General features: G+C 39.6%; 1 protein-coding gene across 5 annotated transcripts; it reads right to left on the bottom strand.

Annotated features, from left to right (window-relative positions):
- Positions 1–835: 835 nt before the first annotated feature.
- Positions 836–20,551, bottom strand: elmo2 (engulfment and cell motility 2). 5 transcript variants are annotated; one of them, XM_034134926.1, is made up of 23 exons: positions 20,327–20,551; positions 15,301–15,370; positions 14,885–14,981; positions 14,686–14,726; positions 14,064–14,136; positions 13,920–13,970; positions 12,865–13,034; positions 12,220–12,319; positions 11,643–11,794; positions 10,007–10,085; positions 7,562–7,597; positions 7,167–7,217; positions 6,292–6,414; positions 5,948–6,067; positions 5,716–5,820; positions 5,521–5,629; positions 5,216–5,352; positions 4,055–4,218; positions 3,845–3,957; positions 3,633–3,740; positions 3,407–3,489; positions 3,225–3,302; positions 836–2,648 (listed from the first exon to the last, which is right to left on the bottom strand). In XM_034134926.1, exons 3-23 carry the CDS (start codon positions 14,960–14,962, stop codon positions 2,448–2,450), a joined length of 2,172 nt encoding a protein of 723 aa, XP_033990817.1. In that variant the 5' UTR covers positions 14,963–14,981; positions 15,301–15,370; positions 20,327–20,551; the 3' UTR covers positions 836–2,447. The 5 variants fall into 5 exon arrangements, with proteins under 5 accessions (XP_033990817.1, XP_033990819.1, XP_033990818.1 ...); XM_034134928.1 differs by having other exon boundaries at positions 11,649–11,794; XM_034134927.1 differs by lacking the exon at positions 20,327–20,551 and adding an exon at positions 16,415–16,454.
- Between the last annotated feature and the right edge of the window lie 207 nt (positions 20,552–20,758).

The following is a 20,758-nucleotide window of genomic DNA, read 5'->3' as shown; positions in this document are numbered from 1 at the left end:
AAATGGATCAGGACTAAGTTTTCCTCAAACTTTCCAAATCTCAACACAGAGCGGACACAAATGTATGTATAAAAGACATGAAAAAGTGGATTTCGCATAATAGGTGACCTTTAAGAGGGGCGTCAAACACATTTGAATTTAATTTGTTCTTCAAAAAAAACAACTGCTACATACAGAATATTCATATTTGTCAGTGATTTCATGTCAATTCGGCGAACATAAACATCAATGATGATGATTAAATTAGGATTAAAAATCGGGAGAGCCGGCTCGTTCGTTTTTTCCGACTAAACAACATCTATTATTTAGAAGTTGATTTCACATGACTCCAGTGTGGAACCCCACTGCACCCCCTGGTGGATCAATGATCCATTGCAGCTGGCTTCACAATAATTAAATGTATTTATCATGGGGGCGGTATCAAGTCTGACTGGGGGCCGGCCGGCCATCACGGAACGTGCATGAACCGATCACGACCCTCGCACTTTAAACTGTCCAAAATAAGACGCTTCATCTGTAATATCTGTTTAATATTGTATTTGTTAACAACTGTTACTCTTCATATAAGGCATTTACTGTTGTATTAACAGTTAATTATGTTTGATAACACAGCAGAACATTTCGTCATAATCATACATATTCATATTTTCAGTGGTTTTAATTACATCTAGAAATAGTTTTAATCTTGCTCTTAATGTAAAAAGTTAATATTAAGAGTTCCTAAATTATGTTAAACACACTGTAAGATAAAAAAAAATGTAAGCTAATACACAGTAAAAAATAATGTAACTATTTAGAAAGAAAAAAAATGTAAGCTAATACACAGTAAAAAATAATGTAACTATTTAGAAAGAAAAAAAATAATTATATATTATTTCAAGTGAACTGCTGTTATCAAACATTGATTAACTGTTTATACGCCATGTATGAATGCTTCTCAGCAAAAAATGTTTTCAACACACATTATAGTATAATTCATGTACTACCTTATAAATGCTAATGTTACAAAATATATATAACGACTTTGAGTGATAAGGCAATGCAGTGACTATGAATAAAAAAAGGTAATTCATGTTTTATAATGTGTTGGATGTGGGAGCTTTAGCCCAGCATCACACTCACGAAATATCTCTCAACATAAACAATTACCACTAAATCTCAAATACGTGTACACACAAATGTACACTCTTTACGGCAGAACAGCTTCTCAATGAGATACATTTACCCACTTCTTCTCACTGTTTTACAAACTATAAAAGGTTTGTAGTCTAAGGAGAGAAGTGATTTAAAGCAGCATGAATGTCAAGAAAATATATAAGCTGACAGCACCACTTTAGTGCATCTGAAGACATGTAGAGTAATAATTGATAAGTTGCTGGACAGGCCTTAATTCTGCAAAAACGACAAACACTTCATTGTTTACGAAAGATTCCTCTAAGAAAGAGAAAGAACACCTACATTTACTGGTCCTAGCTTCTCAAATGTTGGTAACTGCTGGTTTTTCTTTGACTTTATAATAGAAATTAAAATTGCTTTGGGTTTGCAAAACATTAGTCAGACTAAACAACTCATTTTAGATCTTTTACTCCTGGTGAATCATTTTAAATTATTCATGTCCCAGTATGAGAGACATGTTATAACACTGAGATTAGAGCTCATCTGCTTCTGCCTTACACAAGTTGACTATTTATGTTTCCTGCTCTCTTTATTACTGCATGTCCAAACCTTTCTATTGAAACACTGAACTGATCGTCAGATATTAAACATTTATGAGACCTCGAAGGGATGGTGGATGGTGTACTGATTAGGGAGTTATGTTCGATCCCCCCTGACATCAACGATCCCTCCTACTGAAGCGACCTTGATCACGACACCAGCTGAATATCACTTGTGCAAACTCTCGGCCCACTCACTCTACTTTGTGTCACATTTCACTGTAAGTCTGTCTGAAGGGACAGACTGAATCAAAGAGAACAAAGAATCCTAACTGGATAGGTAGCTAATTCATTTTCTGTTGCCATGGAGACAACACAGATTGAGTGACCAGTTAAGCCTCAATTTGAATAACATACTTGAACAAAGACTAAATAGGAGTTTTGTACAGCTTTCATTTATGTCCCCCATCAGGTAAAGTATTACTCGACTTTACAGACAAGTTTATAAGTTTAAATAGCAAGAAATGAGTAGACGTTGCCTGGAAACGGCACTGATAAAGGAGAAACACTCATTGAATCCTGACCGGCGGCTCTGTAGTGGACCATGACCTCTAAACTCCCTGTGAAGCTATAAACATCTCCTATTTGTCAAACCATACAGCATTACAAACACAGGTGGAGAAAAGTCTCCAGGGTTCTGAAAGTAAAAAAAAGTATTTTCCACGGCAGCTTAATTCATCAAAGAATACTCATCCTTGACAAACACACACATGCACTGCACACACACGCATCTCAGCTGTAGTTGTAGGTGAAGTTATACGAGCTAGGCTCCTTGGGCACGGGGGGCGGGGCTTCTGGGATTGTGATGTTCTCAAGGTCGAGGAGGCGGAGCTTCATCTCCATGCTGATGAGAGTATCCAGGTCACTGCGCGTCAGGTCGCTGCCCATCTCCCTGCCCAGCAGCGCACACAGGCCGTCGGTCCAGATGCAGTACTGCTCCGAAAACATCAAAATCGCACACACACACACACACACACACACACACACACACACACACACACACACACACACACACACACACACACACACACACACACACACACACACACACACACACACACACACACACACACACACACACACACACCACACACACACACACACACACACACACACACACACACACACACACACACACACACACACACACACACACACACCACACACACACACACACACACACACACACACACACACACACACACACACACACACACACACACACACACACACACACACACACACACACACACAGGATGAGAACAGAAACTTCAAGTTAGGGGTTAGTTAGTCTAACTGTGTCTTTCGGCTTTTGCTGTTGAGGCAGGTGGCAAACTGTTGAAAATAGCTTCTAGCTAGAGCTGTAACTTAAGTTGATGTAAGCCTGTCGGAGTGAAACAAAACAGTAAAGTTGTGTCTGACCAAAACAATGAGCTGAAGGACACTAAAATGGTGCTTAGAGCTGAGAAGAAGTATTTATAATTTAACCGTCACATCTGCTTAGCTTACCTCATACTTGTTGGGTGCCACAAAATTGAGTGTCTCATCAGGATCATAGAGGACAGAGAAGGCTAACTCCAGCACCTCCTGAGAGAAAGAAAAGGGACAAACAACACGCTCATTGACAGCAAAGAAAAGAGAAACAGCCATGTGAATAGAACAACAAAAGAAACTAATTAAAATCACATTACCTTGTTTTGTTTGAGAGCACTTTTTTCTTTCATATGAGGGCAGTCCTTCCCAGTCACCACAGACTTGATGTCAGAGACGGGGACTGAGATGAATATAAAAGAAAACAACTTAATAATAAGCAAAGTTAATAAGGTCAGCCAGTGTGCACTGCTGAATGTGGCATTGTGTGTGTAATGAAAAGTTTATGAGTTGGGAGGCGGAGCCACTTGAAGAAATACATCTTACTTTTGTCACTGAGTAGCTCAAAAGGCACTTCACCCTGAGGTGACTCATCGAGGTCTCCATAATGCAGCACTTTGTGATTGAGTGAGAGTCTGCAGAACCAAAACTTCTCTACAAAAGAGGCAGGGGACACAATGCTTAGCCGATAATCAACATACATCAGTGAACCTTCAGCTAAAGAAACAGCAAAGTGATTGTATTGATGCTGTAGGTACCTTGCCTTCGGCGGTTCCCCAGCTTCCGGAAACAGCTCCCCTCACACAGGCGGTTGAGTCGCTGCTGCTTGATGAGCTCTAAGATCTCGGGCTGTATTCTCTCCCGCAGCTCACTGGAGGACAAACACAGCATGAGCAATATGGAAAAACACACACAAATGCGTACAACCCTGTTATATTCACTGTATTTTATATTATCTACAAACTCACATGATGGGAGGAGACTGGAAGTCGTCCTGACTCATTCTCTCTGACTGCCGCAGACGCAGGATCTCTGAATAGTTGAGGCCTCGCAGCTTGTTCTTCAGCTGGTCTAAAGAGGACGGCTTCATCGCCAGAGCCCTGGTGATCTGCTCACGAACCACCTGCATCACCTGCTCACGGTTAAAACACACACACACACACACATATACGAATGCATTAGGAAAGGTGACAAAAAACATATCAGACTTCCTAAATATTGAGGCAATGTATGTTTCATCAAGTCTAATGTTATTAGATATATCTGCATTAGTTTTTAGAGAACAGTGAATATTGTATAAGCTTCCTCTAGAACTCACTCCCACAACTCATCAGAGACGGCACTGACCTCATCACCTTCAAAAAAACTTACAAAAACTCACCTCTTCAAACTGGCTTTTAATGTGTGATTGTTGTTTTGTTGCTCAATTTTAATGTGACTTTTACTATATTTATTTGTTGTCCTTTTTTTTACTACCTCTGTAAAACGACTTTGAGCACCTGTAAAAGCGCTTACAAAATACATGTATAATTATTATTATTATTTAGTTGCCCTTGAAATGAAACCTTGATTTGCATTCTGAAACAGATATTGCCGCCAGACATATTTCCCCATCAAAAGGCATAGATGTTAGATATATATTAGATAGTCCCAGGTGTTCTGAACCATTGAGTTGCATGCCCTTCAAATACATGTCTGATATCAGCTTGACAAAATACTTTGAATCCAAATAGACAGCCTTTGGAATATAATAGTCCAATATGTTATCTAAACAAAAGACCTCCAGCTCTCTGCCTCAGTGGGCTGCTCACCCACACACAGTGGAGGAATACAGCAGCTGCTAAAGCTTCAGATTTCAATTCTATCTCAATAAATGTTTTACTTCAATACATATTTAGCTTTTCAAAAACAAAATGTTCACTGCTGTCAATAAAAAATGTCTACCAATTGACACACAAAAGGCACCTCTATTAATTGGGCATTCTAACAACATCATAAAAAAACATTTATATAACCACAATAACAAGGTCATGACATCATAAAATATGACGATTGAGGCCTAAGATGGGAGGCAAGTACACAATCAAGTTGGGAGTGTAAATATTTAAATATATGCTTAAATCTCAGACCTTATTGAAGTCCTCAGCTGTGGCTCGCATCTCCTTCCAGGTTTTATTCAGCAGCTGGATGCAGACACAGAAGAACTCCTCCCATGCCCGGTCATGAGTGAAGAACATGGGGTGGTAGTCGTTACATCCCTCATTAGCTACACAAAAGAAAATATTAAATTAGAAGACAGGAAATGAGTACAACAGACTTTCTCTTCTTTCACACACAATGTCCTGGACTGGAGTAACAACTGCTGATACTTTTTAAGATTGTAGATTATTAAAAGTACAACAGCTCCAACTCTTTCAGAGAGAGATCTACTTACGCAACTCTCCAACCTGGAGAATCTCGCACAACATTCGAGTGAGTTCGATGGCACACCGGCCGAAGGGACATTCGTGTTTGTCTTCGCGGCTGCTGTTCTCCAGCACAATCTGTCATGGGTGAGAAGACATGTTGGGTTTGGCTGACTTCACCACCTTTGTGAGATGTGCAACGTCATATAAAGGCCAAAACTAACCCTGATGTACGTGTCCTGGTGAACCTTGGCGAGGTACAGCATGTTATCCAAAGCCAGCATTCCCGGAGGAGTCTGGGTGAAGTCCATGGCTGGATTCACATGGTTCTGCATTTGAAACAGAAATAACATGAGCCATGAGACAGCAACATCTAAATTATATTTATTATTATTATATATTTATAGAGCTGGTTTTACAGGTACTACAGAGGACACTGATATAGTGGAGACTCACAGTGAACCCCAGCATCTTATAGTCCTTGGTGTACATGGCCTTTCTCTTTTCTGTACCAGTGGGGTCATTTTCTCCATCGAAAGCAATCCTACGCAGCTCGAAAATGATGTCTCTCTGAGCCTGAACCCCAGCGAAGAAAACACGTTATCAGCATAAAAAAGGGACATTTTAAAGAAGATAGCAGCAAAAATAAAAGATGTCGCCATTTGATCGTTATTGAAACCATAGATCTTTCATTACATCTAAAAGGAATTTGTTTGAATTCCCTTATTATGTTTGTTAAACTAAGGCATTATAGGAATATATAAGCCATTGACATGTCAAACAGAACATTCATTTTTTACCTGGTCATTGGGATCCATTTTGGTCATCATCCGTTCTTCCAAGAGGTTGAAGGTCAATACCTGCAGCACATACAGCTGGTGTGCCATTTCTGCTTTGATTGGTCGATTTCCTCTGATCACATGCTGAGAAAAGAAAGATTGGCAATAAGGAAAGAGTAAAGCCTCTAATTTCTTTAGAGAGTAAAGCCTCTATTTTGGCTACAAGTTGTGTACAAACTGCTGAAACAACACAAAACACAAAACTACAGCCTAATATACTGTTTGCCTCCACTGGAGAGAAACCAAAGGTTGTTGCTTCCTCAAGATAGGAAGAAAGCTGATCATTCTAATGCTCTTTATAGACTTATTACGCTCTGTGAATAATGCATAATGACAAGGAAAATGATCTGGCTTTATAAAACACATAGCAAGACTCCAACGGGTCTTCCTCACTGATGTGTGCAACCACATGCAGGCACTTCCAGAAGAACGGGTGCCAAAATAAATCATTTTCATTTTCTGCCACTTCACAGATTTCATGCCATATAGCATTTGCTGGTTTTCTGTCACAGCTGTGTAAGTGACTAAAGTAACTTAAAGTGAGTTTCCACTTTCTGAACTGGGGGGTCCCTGGGATGAAACGTATAGCCCCACACTGACCACCAAATCCCAGCATTGGATAGTCAAACGAAGGTTGAAGAGATTTTTGTTGAAGTTTTTTTATAGCCACTAGTTTCAAACACAATTTCTGGGAACTGCTCGAATCCTGTGTTCACACCTGGATATTTCAAAGCCGTCGAAAAGCTTTATAGCCCGTAGAGCAGGGCATTAACTCTGATGTGCAGCTGTTATAGCCAGAAAGACTTTCAGAATTTCATTTCAGACTTCATACTCACATTGAGGATGATGGATCGCAGGTGTTTCTGAGCCAAAGTGCTTGCCATTTCCTAAAAGGTAAAGAGATGCATTATTTCGACACACAGGCCAGATGAGGGAAGTAGCTTCATTACACGGTAAAGCAGTGCACACAGCAGTAACTTCACTCAAATTGACCTACAGTGAATTGAAATGTCAAACTACTGAAATGCAGCATCACTCAAAGGCTACATTTCCATCCCTGGCTTCAACCATCTGCCCTTCACACATTCTGAACAACATTTTCAATCTGTCAACACAGTCTGCCTGCAGCTGCAGCAAGCTGTCCGTGACACGGAAAGAAATACAGAGCGGAGGAGGAGAAGGGCTGAGGTGTGGAGAGGAGGGTATGAGATGCTGAGGGATGTGTACTCACAGTGAGGGGCTGCTCCAGCGGGTTAGTATACTCCTCCTACAGGTTGAAGGGAGGGAGGAGGGACGTGGGTGTAACAGTGATGGAAACAAAGAGCGCACACACGGACAATGAGATACAGAGAAAAATCACCGGCACAGCATGCAACGAAATAAGAACATAAAACAGCATAATAGGAACGTCCGGTAGACACAACATGTAGCTGTTTAAAAAACTCCACATGGCCGGCATGCAGTATAAGACCACTACACGTTAATTGGTGAATAAGACTGTTTTATAAGACATTTCAAAAACCTAGGAGCTGTGAAATGATATCAACACAGAGAAGCAGTGGAGCTTTAAAACACTATTGTTGCATGAAATTCACTGTTGTGTCCTGATAGCTCCCTTAGTAGGGACGTCTTGCAACCTGAATCTGCTGAGGATTTGCACTAGTGTTAATGTTCAATTGTGCAAAAAAATGTTTGCTCAGCTCTGCTTCCTGAAATGCTGCATTTTCAACAAGTCTCTTTCATTTGAAAAACTATAAAATATGCAAAGATGTGATAAAAAAAACATCTATTTAATTTTTCAAAAGTAGCTCCACTCTATGTATCGATGTATTTATTTTTAATCTTGTTAGTTAGCAGTTCGACAGTATGCACTTTGTGTCCCTTTGCTGTATTTATCTCAAAAGAAGTGACTCAGTCGCCCTCCAGTGGTCAACAAAGGCAGCTGGAGGTGAATGCATGTTCAAGGACAACTGTCCGAACATACTGTGCGTCATATGGCAAATAAATTGAAAGGAAATTAGAGCACTCAATAACACTTAGGGAAATACTCCCCCTCCTCTCCTCACAATGTCATCCAACCCTTCGTCAACAAACACAAGCTTAACAGTCAGTCAATGGAGGTTTTTCTTAAGCACAAATCAGTGAAATCTTAACATTTTCTTAACTTGGCGAGTGATTACCACAAACATGTTTGATCAAAGTGTTTGGAATAAATGATCAACAAAAGGAAAGCCAACATGAGCAGCATTTACATAGCTATTTGTCAAACATTTGCATTGAAGGCATTTGTCATCTCTGTTGTATCTTTTCCTCCTTTTCCTGCACGTATTTAGCTCTATTTGTAATATACTAAAACGGTTGCATTTGGTTGGATACTGAATTCTGAAATGCAAAGGGCAAAGAGTTGAGTTTGTGATAGAAACACAGCTAAGAGAGATGATGCCAACGAAAATAGAACTTCTGTAATTGTGTTGTTGGAAAATCATTCTGGGAAACGGAAAATGAAATCATATGTTAGTAGATAGCTGCAAATGAATGGTTTTCAAATTATATTTGTATGACACTTAAAGTTACATTACTTTATATGGTTATATTTAAGTGAAAATTAATTGTGCTGAAGGATGTCAATTATTAATATACTACTGTTAAATTTGATGTAATCCTCTCCCATTTCATTGTTGATTTAGTATAGAACAGCTTAATAATAAAACAAGGCTTTGAAGTTTCTATTGTAAAAATGGTCTTAACAAATACAAATGAAACATGGAGAACTGAAATGTAAAGAAAGACGTGCAGCACTAATGACAATGCATGAGACAGGATGAGACACAGCTGTATGCTAGCTAGTGTGTGAGCTGGGACAGAGGTTATCACAGAGCGGAGACAAAGGACACATGACGACAGTTATGAGTAGCATACTGGACACACATCCAAAGCAGCACTCGCTCCTTTCATCTTTGTACATTTTGCTCGCTACAAAGATCTTTCAGAATTAGAAAGCATCTGTTTGAGATGTTTCTGTCATTTAAAAAAAAAAAAAAAAACAGAACTTAATCTTATATCTTGGTATATTTTGGTTATATGGATAATTCTTCATGTTACATTTGTTAAATCTGGCTAACTATGCCAGGTTTAATTAATCATCCCAGTGGATTTTCTTAACTCTAGTGTAAATCTTTGAGTTTAATATTTTTAAAAAAGCCCATTTCACTGAATTTAGCAAATGAATACTTAATCACTGCATTCTGCTCGGATCCTATCCAACTCTTTGTCTATTTGGCACAGTCATCCTTCAGTTGGTCTCCTGAGCTGAGCTATCCTGAAATAACTGCAGCATAACAAAAGTGCAAACTTCAAAGGAGAACGAGTCCTATTTTGAGTGAGTGTGTCATTACAGCAGTGACTGTCGGATATAATCATGACAGCTGGCAGACAGACGTCTAATTCGTGAGATTAGCTTTAGTAACCAACCTGCTGCTGCATATATCAGCACTAAGGGTGAGGCAATATCTGCAGCTTCCTAACATGCGGGTATTATGAATAAATGTCAGTCCATTATGTACGGGTGTCTTTATTTAGAGCGTAATGTGAGCACAGAACATCATTAGTATTCTAGCTATGTCTATCTATTATGCGTATTCCGTCTTTTCTCTAATAAAGTACACTGTGTACTGACCTGCCGTCTGTCCTCTGGTGCCTTCAGGAAGAGAGCGTTGATGAGCGCGATGGCGTAGGTTTGGATCTCCTGGTTTGACCTGAAGGAATATCAAGCATCGTAACAACCAGTTAGAAGCATCGGGCTCCACAGGAGTCAACAGTTTAAACTAACAACTATTCTGCATAACAATTCATTTTACTTTTATCACTACCATTACTCGGGATGGGTGCAGGATATTTAGAAGCCACTCTTTCACACCAACAGGTTAGAATAATTGTTTGTTAGTCTAAGGCCCCGCTCACACGGGACCGTTTGCGTTTATGCACAGTATGCGTATTCAAAAAAGTGTTCCGTTCACATGCATTTGTTTCATTTAACGTGTCTGTTCAAACGAGACCGCTGGAAACGCTGTAGTACATATGCCGGGACTGTAAGTGGCGCTGTAACTTCCGCCACAAAATACACCAAAAGCAGTGAAGAAGACTCCGCAGCAGCCCCGCAGCAATGTTGCCATGGCTACCCTTCTGTTTACGCCCCGCCGTGGATTTAGCAACATGTAGTTCATGTAATTCTCCATGTCCACTTGTTGCTGATGGTTGTGGTAGAGGAGCTGTATATTTTTGCACTAATATCTGTAGCATGGTCAGTAGCAGTAGCACTAGCAGTAGCTACTGACAGGAGGAGGAGCACGTCTCCGTGGAGAGGACTCGCTCAGAGAGATATTCTCTACAAACACCGGGTGAGATCCTCCTTTGTCAATATAATGGATCAATGCATGAAATCTGACTCTGTTTATTTTGTTTAAGGAGTATATTGGGCGTTAACAATTCTGGTTTGCCTTTTATAATATTATTTCATTCAAGAACCCCTTGTGCGTTTAATTAACACAGCCATGCTACAGCAGTGAGCAGGAGAGGTGGGGAAAGGCGGGGCTATCGTTATTTTTTCAGGAAATATTCGTATAGAGGTGATTACACGGACTCGGTTGACCCCCCAGAGCGTTTCGTTTGCAAATCTATCCACCTTGGGACCCGTTATCGTTTGTGGGGTCAGTTTCTATCGGCCTCGTGTAAATAATAGGGCTATACGCACGCGAAACTATGCAGATACAAGCAGTTTTCTCCTCGTGTAAACGGCGCCTAAATAGAGACACAGGGCCACACTGTTGCAGGGTTATAATTACATGTGATAAAGATGGGTATTTTATGTTATTTTTAGCATTCCTACATACATCCTCCTGCGGCTGTACATAATAACTAGAGCACGAAATGTGTATTAATCCGCTGCAAAAAGTAGCGCCTAACAAGTGCACTACTTTCTTCTGAATAAGTAAAGTATCGTACATAAAAAAGGGCTTGTTTTTTTAATGTTTACATCTTCAATAGGAACCAACGGGAGACAGACTAACACATTGTTAGTTTGTGTTTTATTCATAATATTTGTTGACGATAAGAAAAATATAGAATAACTGCAACCATGGTGTTTGATAGGGGTCATCTAAGCATCCTGAACTCACCCTTTAAAAAGTGGCACGAGCCAAATATCACAGCAACATTCTAAGACTTTACTATCTATGTTAACCCCAACTAATACATCACACAACAACCCCCCATATCAGAGTGCGGGACGCCCCTGTGCGTGTGTGTGTGCTCACACTTGCAGGTGCCCGATGAGCTGTCCCACGGTGATCTCCTGTGCCACCCGATGGTAGAGGCTGTGGCTGTTGAGGACCATGCTCTCCAAGATGGCCAGAGAGCGCTGCAGGATGGACACGTCCACCATTGGCTGGTTCACGTAGCCTGCAATCTGAAAAGGAATGGAGAAGAAACAACACTGACTTCTGAGGCAATTCAACAAGAGCTTATGAAAACGTATATTTATCTGTGAGAAAAAATTAAATCAAGAGTTTAGAAAGTTTCCCTGAGTGACTGTCAAGGCCACAAAGTTTTCAGAGGAAGTCTAGTCACACACTGCACACACTGATGAAGCTCGGAAAAATGTGGAGTTGCTAAGCAACAGCACCCACTCATTTCCGGCATGTATGGAGAAAGGTTGGTAAGGTATATAAATAAAAGTGTATGAATAAAAAAGTGTGGATGTATGCAGTGGGCTCTCTGTGAAACCAATATTTTGGATACAGGAGGAGGAGGAGGAGGAGGAGGAGGAGGAGGAGGAGGAGGAAGAGGAGGAAGAGGAGGAGGAGGAGGAGGAGGAGGAGGAGGAGGAGGTACCTGTTTGATGAAGGAGAGGGAGATAAGGTCCCAGGACACAATGCCGTGGTCCATGAGCTCCAGGAAGGCAGTGAGAGTGAAGGCCAGCATCTCACCAAAGCTGCAGGAAGCAGAGAACAGTTAGTGGATGCTTTATCACATCACATGACCAGGTCTCAGTGGATGTGTGAGACTTTCTCACCATCATCATCTTGATGCAGTAGGTTTTATAAACTAATTTAAAACAAATGTTTTACCAGATATTTTCTTTAAATGATAATAAGACATACACCTATTAAAAGGTGGAGTCTGGGATTATAATCCATTACCCTTTTTTTTCAAACTCATTGATTACCTTTTTTACAGTCCACACTGTAAGCTCCGGATATATATGATTAAATATATCCATATATGATTAATCAATATATGGACTGAAGCAGAACATTTTGTAAGACAAAAACATGCTATGATATATTTAAAATATCATATTTCTTCATTACATTTTGACTAAGAACAAAGACAACTACAGACTGAACTGTTTGAGCATTTTGTTTTTTTGAACAATAAATATAAAGAAAATGCTTTTATTATGCATTATAGAGACATGGGGAGAGAAAAACCATGCAACCACTTTTCATTATTGTAAAAGAAAAATATTGATCTCACTGGGTGCCACTCTCAACAAGACGTGCCAGAGTCCCTATGCCCTCCATGTTGATGAACTCTGCTGCAAAGGTTGGGTCTGCGGACAGCTTGGCGAGCTCCTTCAGAGCCTCCAGCCGAGCGTCAATACCGTGAGACTGGATCCTCTCCAGGAGCTGGCGGGCGGCACGAGCCTGTCCAACACAGAAAACATCCATTTTATAAGTTTACCTCACCCTCACATTCATTCATTCTGAATTATGATCTTAAGGATTTGCATCAGTGCATTCTAAAGTAGCTATAATACATGTTAAAATATTAGTTAGTAATTTTTTAGAGACCGACTATTTCTTTGTAATCCAACACTGCGTGCCAGAGGTAACTTCTCTCAGCCTTTTTGCACTTCAAGAAACAGTTTGGTTAAATTAATTAAATGTGACTACTCATATCAACATGGTTGATGAAGGCTGTGTGATATACATGTAACCTGATATTGTTTAAGGGTTCATTGATGGGAATCTAGGCACAGAGCATTGATAAATACATATTTTCTCAGATTATGAAAGGGCAATGTTGGGCTAAAAAGTCAGGCAACAAAACTTGTAATGAATCTGAATTATTCCTTAAAAAAACAGCTTAGTGCAAAGTGCATCGGCAGCACTTAGTTGTGTGTTTTGGCGGTGGAGGCGTGAGCTGCTCCCACAGTGCATTTGGGAGAAAGGGTGGGATTAGGCGGAATATATTATCATACATTATTATTGTGAGGGCTTGGAGGCTGGTGTCAACCATGGCAAATCACATCAACCTCTTTCTTTCTCTAAAAAGCAGTGCTCTCCCACATCATGTGCTGACAGCAGGTTATGAAGCACCGACACTTGCAAAGCACAACAAGTTTGCCTGCACACAAGAAGAGTTTGCTGATGCTCTTTTCAAGTCTTTACAAAAGAAGAATGAGATACTTGATGGGGGGAAAAATACACTCTCATTGTAAAAATAGCTCACGAGCTTATGTGAAGTAAATTACAATTTCAAAACTAGTACAGACACAACTGAGCGGGAATAAAATAAAGCAGACTCACAGGTGAGATAGCTAATCGAAGGATCGTCCCATTCTTGATTTCACTACGGCTCTGAAAGATAATCAAGGAACAATATTTCCAAACGTTCAACACTGATTTGAAATGCCATTAACACAAACCTTGGAGGAAAACGTTAAAGCTCACCTGCTCCGTGATATAAAGCTGAGGGCCATCAGCATAACGCAGAGCAAACTGCTCTGAGCCGGATAAAGACCAGCTGAGGACGAGGACAGAAAGAAAACGTTAAGAAGGAAAATGAATATGGAAACTAAAAGAAGCAGTAGGATATCAAATAAACGTGAATGCACAAACAAAATTCAGATCCTGCATTTGTATTTACACAAGTGGCAAAACTAAAAGACTGTGGAGGAGAATTATTCAGTGGGTGTAACAGTAACAGTTATGTGCAAAGAATGTCCAGTTTGAAATGAAAAAAGGAGGCAGTGGGTAGATACAGCAAAAAAGGTGGATGGGTAAGTTTAAAAACTAAAGTACCCGACAAAAGAGCAGATCAAATATCTAAAGACAACAGTGAAGCACAAAACCACATGTTGAGACACACACAGACATTATGATACATATAACATAAATTAATAATGGGTATTTAAGTAAGGTATAAACGGTCAGATCGTATGTCTGTGTGTGACCCACTGAAGTATTACACAACTTTACATGTGCCTGATTTTGTAATTTAGTTATCAAACAGAGAGTCAGAGACAATACAAAATATCAGGAAAATATGGAAATGTGTGGGAGTTCGGCTTACCCATCACAAACTTCCCGTATTATTGAGGACAAAGCTCTTTTCTGCAAACAGGAAGAAAACTCAGCATTACTCATGCCTTTCACATTCAAAACAAATCAAGAACAATATCCGTCAATAATTATTGTTCTGAAGGTTTAATTGAGTCATTAGAGGCAGATTGGAGATTTGTCATGATGTCACGTTTTTAGCAGATACACACCTGGTCCATCTCTATTAGCTGAGCATTCGCACCAGGCCATTCAATAGCCACCTTCACGATGTCGACTGGGGGCGGCATGATGTATTTTTGCAGTACTCTACATGGGAAAAAAATCATTAGTTTTATCCCTAACACAACTTTTCCTGTTGGACAGTATTCAACACCAGTTGGGAAAAATTGTTATGACCTGTGTACTTCACTTGAACACAGAAATACATTTTAAATACAAATACATTTAATTCCAGTTCAAATGGAATATACGTTTTATTTTTATTTTTTAGAAATCATTTATGACTTTATTCACACTATGTCAATATGTTTGGACCCCAGCCAAATAAAAATCTAAAAATACAATTTGGATTTCAGTCTGATGATTGATTAACTTCAAATGACATGAAATGAAGGTTATACATCACCTAATGGAGAAGCGTTGAGGGGGTCAACCACTCTCACAACTTTGCTGTATAAACCGCTGAGTCAGCTCCTCTGTGAACACAGAAACCCACACAGCAGTCGTGTCAGTGAAAAACTTTTTCTTAAAACCCAAATGCTCAGTTTGCTCCATCCATGCATTTCTCTCTGAACTGAATCTGTCAGTAAACGGATCAATAAGCATAACTGTTTTACTGAACCATCCACACACACACACACACACTGAATGTGTCTAGTTTTCTGCCTACTGGACTCTGGGCCGTGCTTCCTGCCTTTGACAAGTTGTTGTTATTATTTCCAATGAACTTTACAAATCAAACAAAGATGCTGAATAGAAGTTTACCCCAGTTGTGTAAAATATTTCTTCACCAACTTATTCTTCAAACATTTTCCTTTTTAGTGTCAAATGTCAGTTGTGTTCCAATTGCGAAGTTTAAAGGAATCAAAATGGGTTTCTGTAGTGGGGAAACAAAAAAAGACAAACCTAATATGCAACACAGCTTTTGAATGGACCTATAGTCTACCCTCTATAGCCTCTCTGCCCAATGTTAGCTTATCGCAGATACATATTTGTTGGCTGCTAAGTAAAGAAACTGCAGAAATGAAGGCCAATGATATGTCTGAGGTTATTTATAAATATTTCGCTCAGTTCAAATCAAAACAGTATTTTTTAAGGTATATTGTTATCAGGCTTTTAAACTCCTATATATTTAATCCTGTATATTGAAACAGGCACAGCTTTAAGCCCGAGTAGAAATCCAAGTACCGTTCAAGCTCTAGATGTTTGTCAAAGATAATATCACTATTTGTTATCACCGGCCTTGAAGAAACAGGTTCCACAGATTTATTACAGTGTCTTCACATTTGCATTTGAGCAATGAATAAATAAACTCACAAATAAATCATAGGAACAGCATGCTCTAAAAGCTGTGCAGAGATAGCTTCAGCTTAAAACAAAATGGAATACATTTACTGTTTTGCTTAACATCTGCTCTCAAATTACACTTTATTGCAAACTCTTATGTGGATTACATATTTGTACAAATGCAGTTCTTAAAACAGTTTGATTAGAATCATTGCAAAAGCACACATATTTACCAAAAAACAGTCCCTGTGTATTTATCCACATTACGTCACGTTTAATTTTACTGGTGCACTGACGCTTGTTCAACTTGTTTCTTTATTTGCTCTTTAATTCAAGGGTGGTGGTACGAGGTAAAGGAAACCCACAGCATCTGGTCTTTGGCAACAGAAAGAGACATGAAGAGTCAACAACATTTTACCATGTTAGTACATTTCTAGCACTGCAGCACAGTGTTTCTCAGTCTGTCTGACTCTATAAATATGTTTAGTTTACTTCAACAATGGCTCTGACGTCTGACTGGTGTTATTTGATCATTTGTAAAAAAAATGTCATATTTTGCTCTCATACACAAGTTTTGTCTTTTGGGAAAACACACTCAGTTGTCTCTGAATCATTGCACTGCAGCTGTCTTTTCTCATGATGAAGAAATCTCAAAGTTAGAAAAAAAAATTCAGCTGTAAGATTAATTATAAGCATGCCCGAATCCTTTCATTTAAAAAACGTTACACCACATGATCATTGGATATTCTACACATCATTTGTCACAAACTAATAGAAGAGTATCGGGTGATGTGATAAACATCAACAACAACAAATGAAGTTGGATACTGCATAATACAATAATACAGAGGGAAAACTGCAAATTAATTTCAGATTCCAGCCAGCCATCTGATGAGAGACTGCACTGCCTCCGCATCTTCAAGCAAACTGCCCAACACATCACATAAATGTGTGATCTCATAACTTTCTGAAAAGTTATTGTAATAAAAACATGTTTTCCACAAGCTCTGGAGCATGTTTTTTTTACGAGTAATGATACATTTTGCCAAAAACATTACAAGAAGGGATTAACCATGTGTTTCCTCTATTAGTGAGTTGTGGAATAATTGACAATGCAGCTTCAATTTGATTGTTTAGGTTGCCAACATTAACATGCAGTGAAATGTAATGAACATCATAGACAATTCAAGATGTCATATGTTGTGGTTTTTTTTTTCGTATTAACTTGCTTAAATTAAATGTTACCATGAAATAATATTTCCACACCTTAGTTTGCGTTCCCATGAAGCTTTGGGTGCTCAACAAGGTTGAAATAAAAACTTGTTTAAATGCTCTCTAAAACCATTTGAGTCAACTATGAAAAGCCATTTATCACAGACCTTGCAACTCATTCCGATACAATTGTAACTATTGGGGAATTGAGTATTGACCTAAATAAGGCTGCTGATAGCTAAGTTAAATATTAGTGTTACTTCTTTAGGTTTTTTTTAGTTCACACAGCTTGCACATGAAAGCTCTCACTCCAGTAGCAACACCTTTGACTTGATTTGTTCCACAGGATTGAGGCTCCTGCTCTGACTGCCTCCTGTCACATCTGTGCTGTCAGATGACATTATCACATGTTGAGCAACACTGGTCTCTGAAATGTTGGTGCGGATGTGTTCACCACTTGCTACATTGGTTTGTGAACTTTAACTGTATATGGTGAGTAAATTGCCTGTAGTCCTGACTCCTTTCGCTGTAGTGACAGGGCCGGTCAAAAGTTGTTTGACTTACACACAACTCTTTCCTATCTCCTGCGTTCAGTTTGCAGTTTTATTTTACTAAAACAAAGACTGTAAAGTATGTCTATACTTTGCTTTTTAAAAAGAATGTGTCCAGCCTTAAGCGTGTCTGCAGGAAATTGAGCAACAAATAGTCTACAGTTTATCAAAACAGTTCGTTTTCTACATATCATGGAACAAGTATGTATCAAAATAGCACTCTTTCCACTGCTTTATCAGTAACAATAAACACTAGATTTATTTGTGCACTGTAACCAAACTCACCCAAAAAAGGTTGTCTGTTAGTAGCTGCTCACCATTTAAGGTTTGTGATTTTTCTTCTTCAGAAGTATAGGCATATTAGATACAATCCACATTTAAAGTTACAATATATGGATATTGAACCTGAGATTCTGAAATGTAATTTTTGTGTTTGAACCCAATCAAAAATGTCTGTTCTTACACATTTTGAGACTATCTCGGCTGTCCTGGGACTGCTCACTCTCTCTCCCCCCATTCCAGATGTTTTGGATCTGGATATTTCCAAGTCTCCATGGTGGAGAGGAGGTTGTGATCCCAAGTTGCTTAACATCCGCCCTGATTCAAATTCTCAATTTTTATGCTTACAATCTTTCCATACTGTAATTTTTACTTGATTGGCCTTTTCTGTGACACATCTATTGCACACCTATCCTGGGAGAAAGATCTCTCGCTAATTGTTCCTCCTAGGGTTTCTTCTATTTCTTTTTTGGAAAGGTCTAACTAAAAAATCAAGGGTCTAATTCAGGACAGAGGGTGTTGTAGCCCGTACAGATTGTAAAGCCCCTTGAGGCAAATGTGTAATAGAGGGGTATACAAATAAAAAGTAGGCCTACTTGTCCGAGTGGAAGTGAGCCAGCTTGCAAAAAGCACTTGAACTGACACACCTGTTGTTGTTATTATTATTATTATTATTATACAGGTCTGCTTTTCCTGGGACTTTTTTTTGGTCAGGGTCGGATTAAAAGATTTAGGGACCAAAGGAAAGGCGACATTCCTCGTTTCTCAAATTGGGAATGTTGGGCTTGGCATTGTTAGAGGAAAAGCTCAAAACCTTTATGTCTGAAATAAATCTGATAACTATGATAAGCAACACTTTTAAATCCACACAACACAAGTCCTGCATTTGTGTTCAAGGTTGAGCTTTCAACTCTAATATAATGCGTAATGGATGAATGTATTACGAAGATCCCATTAAATTGTTATACTTTAGGAGTAGCCTACAATCTTAAACTTCATCATAGCCAGTTACATTTCTGACAGGTAAAAGTTGTAATGCAATGCTGTCATTTGAAGTAAAAGTAGAACAGTAGGCCTACGTTGAGTTGCATATTTTGTAAGTGCTTGGTTACTTTACATATCATACCTTTCAGTTGGGGGGCACCAGGCAGTTGACTGATGGTAAAGTCTGCCCCTGTTTTGGTGGCTCAGTGCAGCTGCTTGCTGATGGCAACTGTAATTCTAAATGATGGGAACTGTTTTCTATCCGTGACACTGTTGTTTCCTTGTAATGTGACTGGTAATAACTGGTATATGACTGGGTACTGGTGTTCTTTACTGGGAGGCTTTAACGGAGATCACTTCAGCAAGTGATCTGGCTGCATGTGTGCTGCGGCGGTAGCATAGCAACAGCGAAGGGTCTGAAAAGAGACCCCACAGTGTGTCTGAGAAAAGACAACTTTTTCTGTCCCCCACCAGCCACTTTCACCGCGACCCGGATGTTTCTGGCGCCATTTTACTATTCTTATAATGTGGTTAGGGGCTTCTGTCTGCGCTGCTTCAAATAAAAGATGAACACATGCAGGCTGTGAAGCTCCCAACTTTTACGATAGCTAGTTAGCTAGCGTCAGTAGAATATGCAAAGTGGCGCCCCCTTTGGTTAAACGATGCTTATTATATGAGGAGTTTTCCGTTAGTGGAGAAAAACTGCAGTTTTCCTATATTCCCCTTTCTATAGACAACCATGATTGCATCTAGACAAATGTACAGTCCATTTGCATGCAACGCGACAACAGTCACCCACTCGTATGTAAGGAGATGGACCTTCTTTTGGCTATCTTCTCCCAGGTGTTTGCAGTCACCGTTAATACAGTCAATAAATGCTTCATGCATCATAAACTCATAATAAAAAGGTTTAAGGCCTGATTAGATGTGATCGATCAGCCTAGGCTGGAACTATGGTAACCACAGGGAGCTGATGCAGAAACGGCAGCAACATTGTGATGTTTATCGAAATCAATCACTGCCCGTCATAGTGTCGGTGTATCAAACAGGGACTAACACAAGACAGCACTGCCTCATGATAATATCTGTGTGAAAGTAACATTAAACAACGATACTCACTCGCTTTAACGGTCAGTAGCAGCGTTATTCCTCAGAAGGCGACCAGTGTTATTCAGTCATCCAGCCAGTCTCTGCCTGCTCCTCCATTGCAGTCATGATGCAGCCTGTCTCCCGGCGGCTGTCCTGAAGCTCTCAGGATATACTTTGAAACGGCTTTATGATTTTAACTCAAGCCTGGTTGCTATTGTCGATGCTCAGTGTCATCAGGCCACCGATGATGCTCACTATCTCCATCTCTTTCCCTCTCTCTACAGAGAAACACTTTTGGAAACGAGACACTATTCCACGCCTTGTAGGCGGGACACAATGTAAATGTCACCGTCTGCTAATGAGGCAGCCCTTCTTCATCTGATCAATAATGCACACTCAAACTGACATTTCCCCCCGAACCAGACCGGTATACAGCGATGATAATACATCACATCAGCCCGT

Source organism: Trematomus bernacchii, unplaced genomic scaffold (assembly GCF_902827165.1).
Source record: "Trematomus bernacchii unplaced genomic scaffold, fTreBer1.1, whole genome shotgun sequence".
Lineage (NCBI taxonomy): Eukaryota > Metazoa > Chordata > Actinopteri > Perciformes > Nototheniidae > Trematomus > Trematomus bernacchii.
The sequence above is the reverse complement of the archived record's forward strand: the minus strand, read 5'-3'. Positions and strand labels throughout refer to the sequence as shown.

Excerpts from the sequence above, each read along its gene's own strand:
- elmo2 (XM_034134926.1), bottom strand. The coding sequence starts at position 14,962 with ATGCCGCCCCCAGTCGACATCGTGAAGGTGGCTATTGAATGGCCTGGT. Across the intron at positions 5,821-5,947 it reads ATAAGATGCTGGGGTTCACT|AACCATGTGAATCCAGCCAT; the intron begins GTGAGTCTCCAC and ends TTTCAAATGCAG. Across the intron at positions 3,490-3,632 it reads TGAGCTACTCAGTGACAAAA|TCCCCGTCTCTGACATCAAG; the intron begins GTAAGATGTATT and ends TATTCATCTCAG.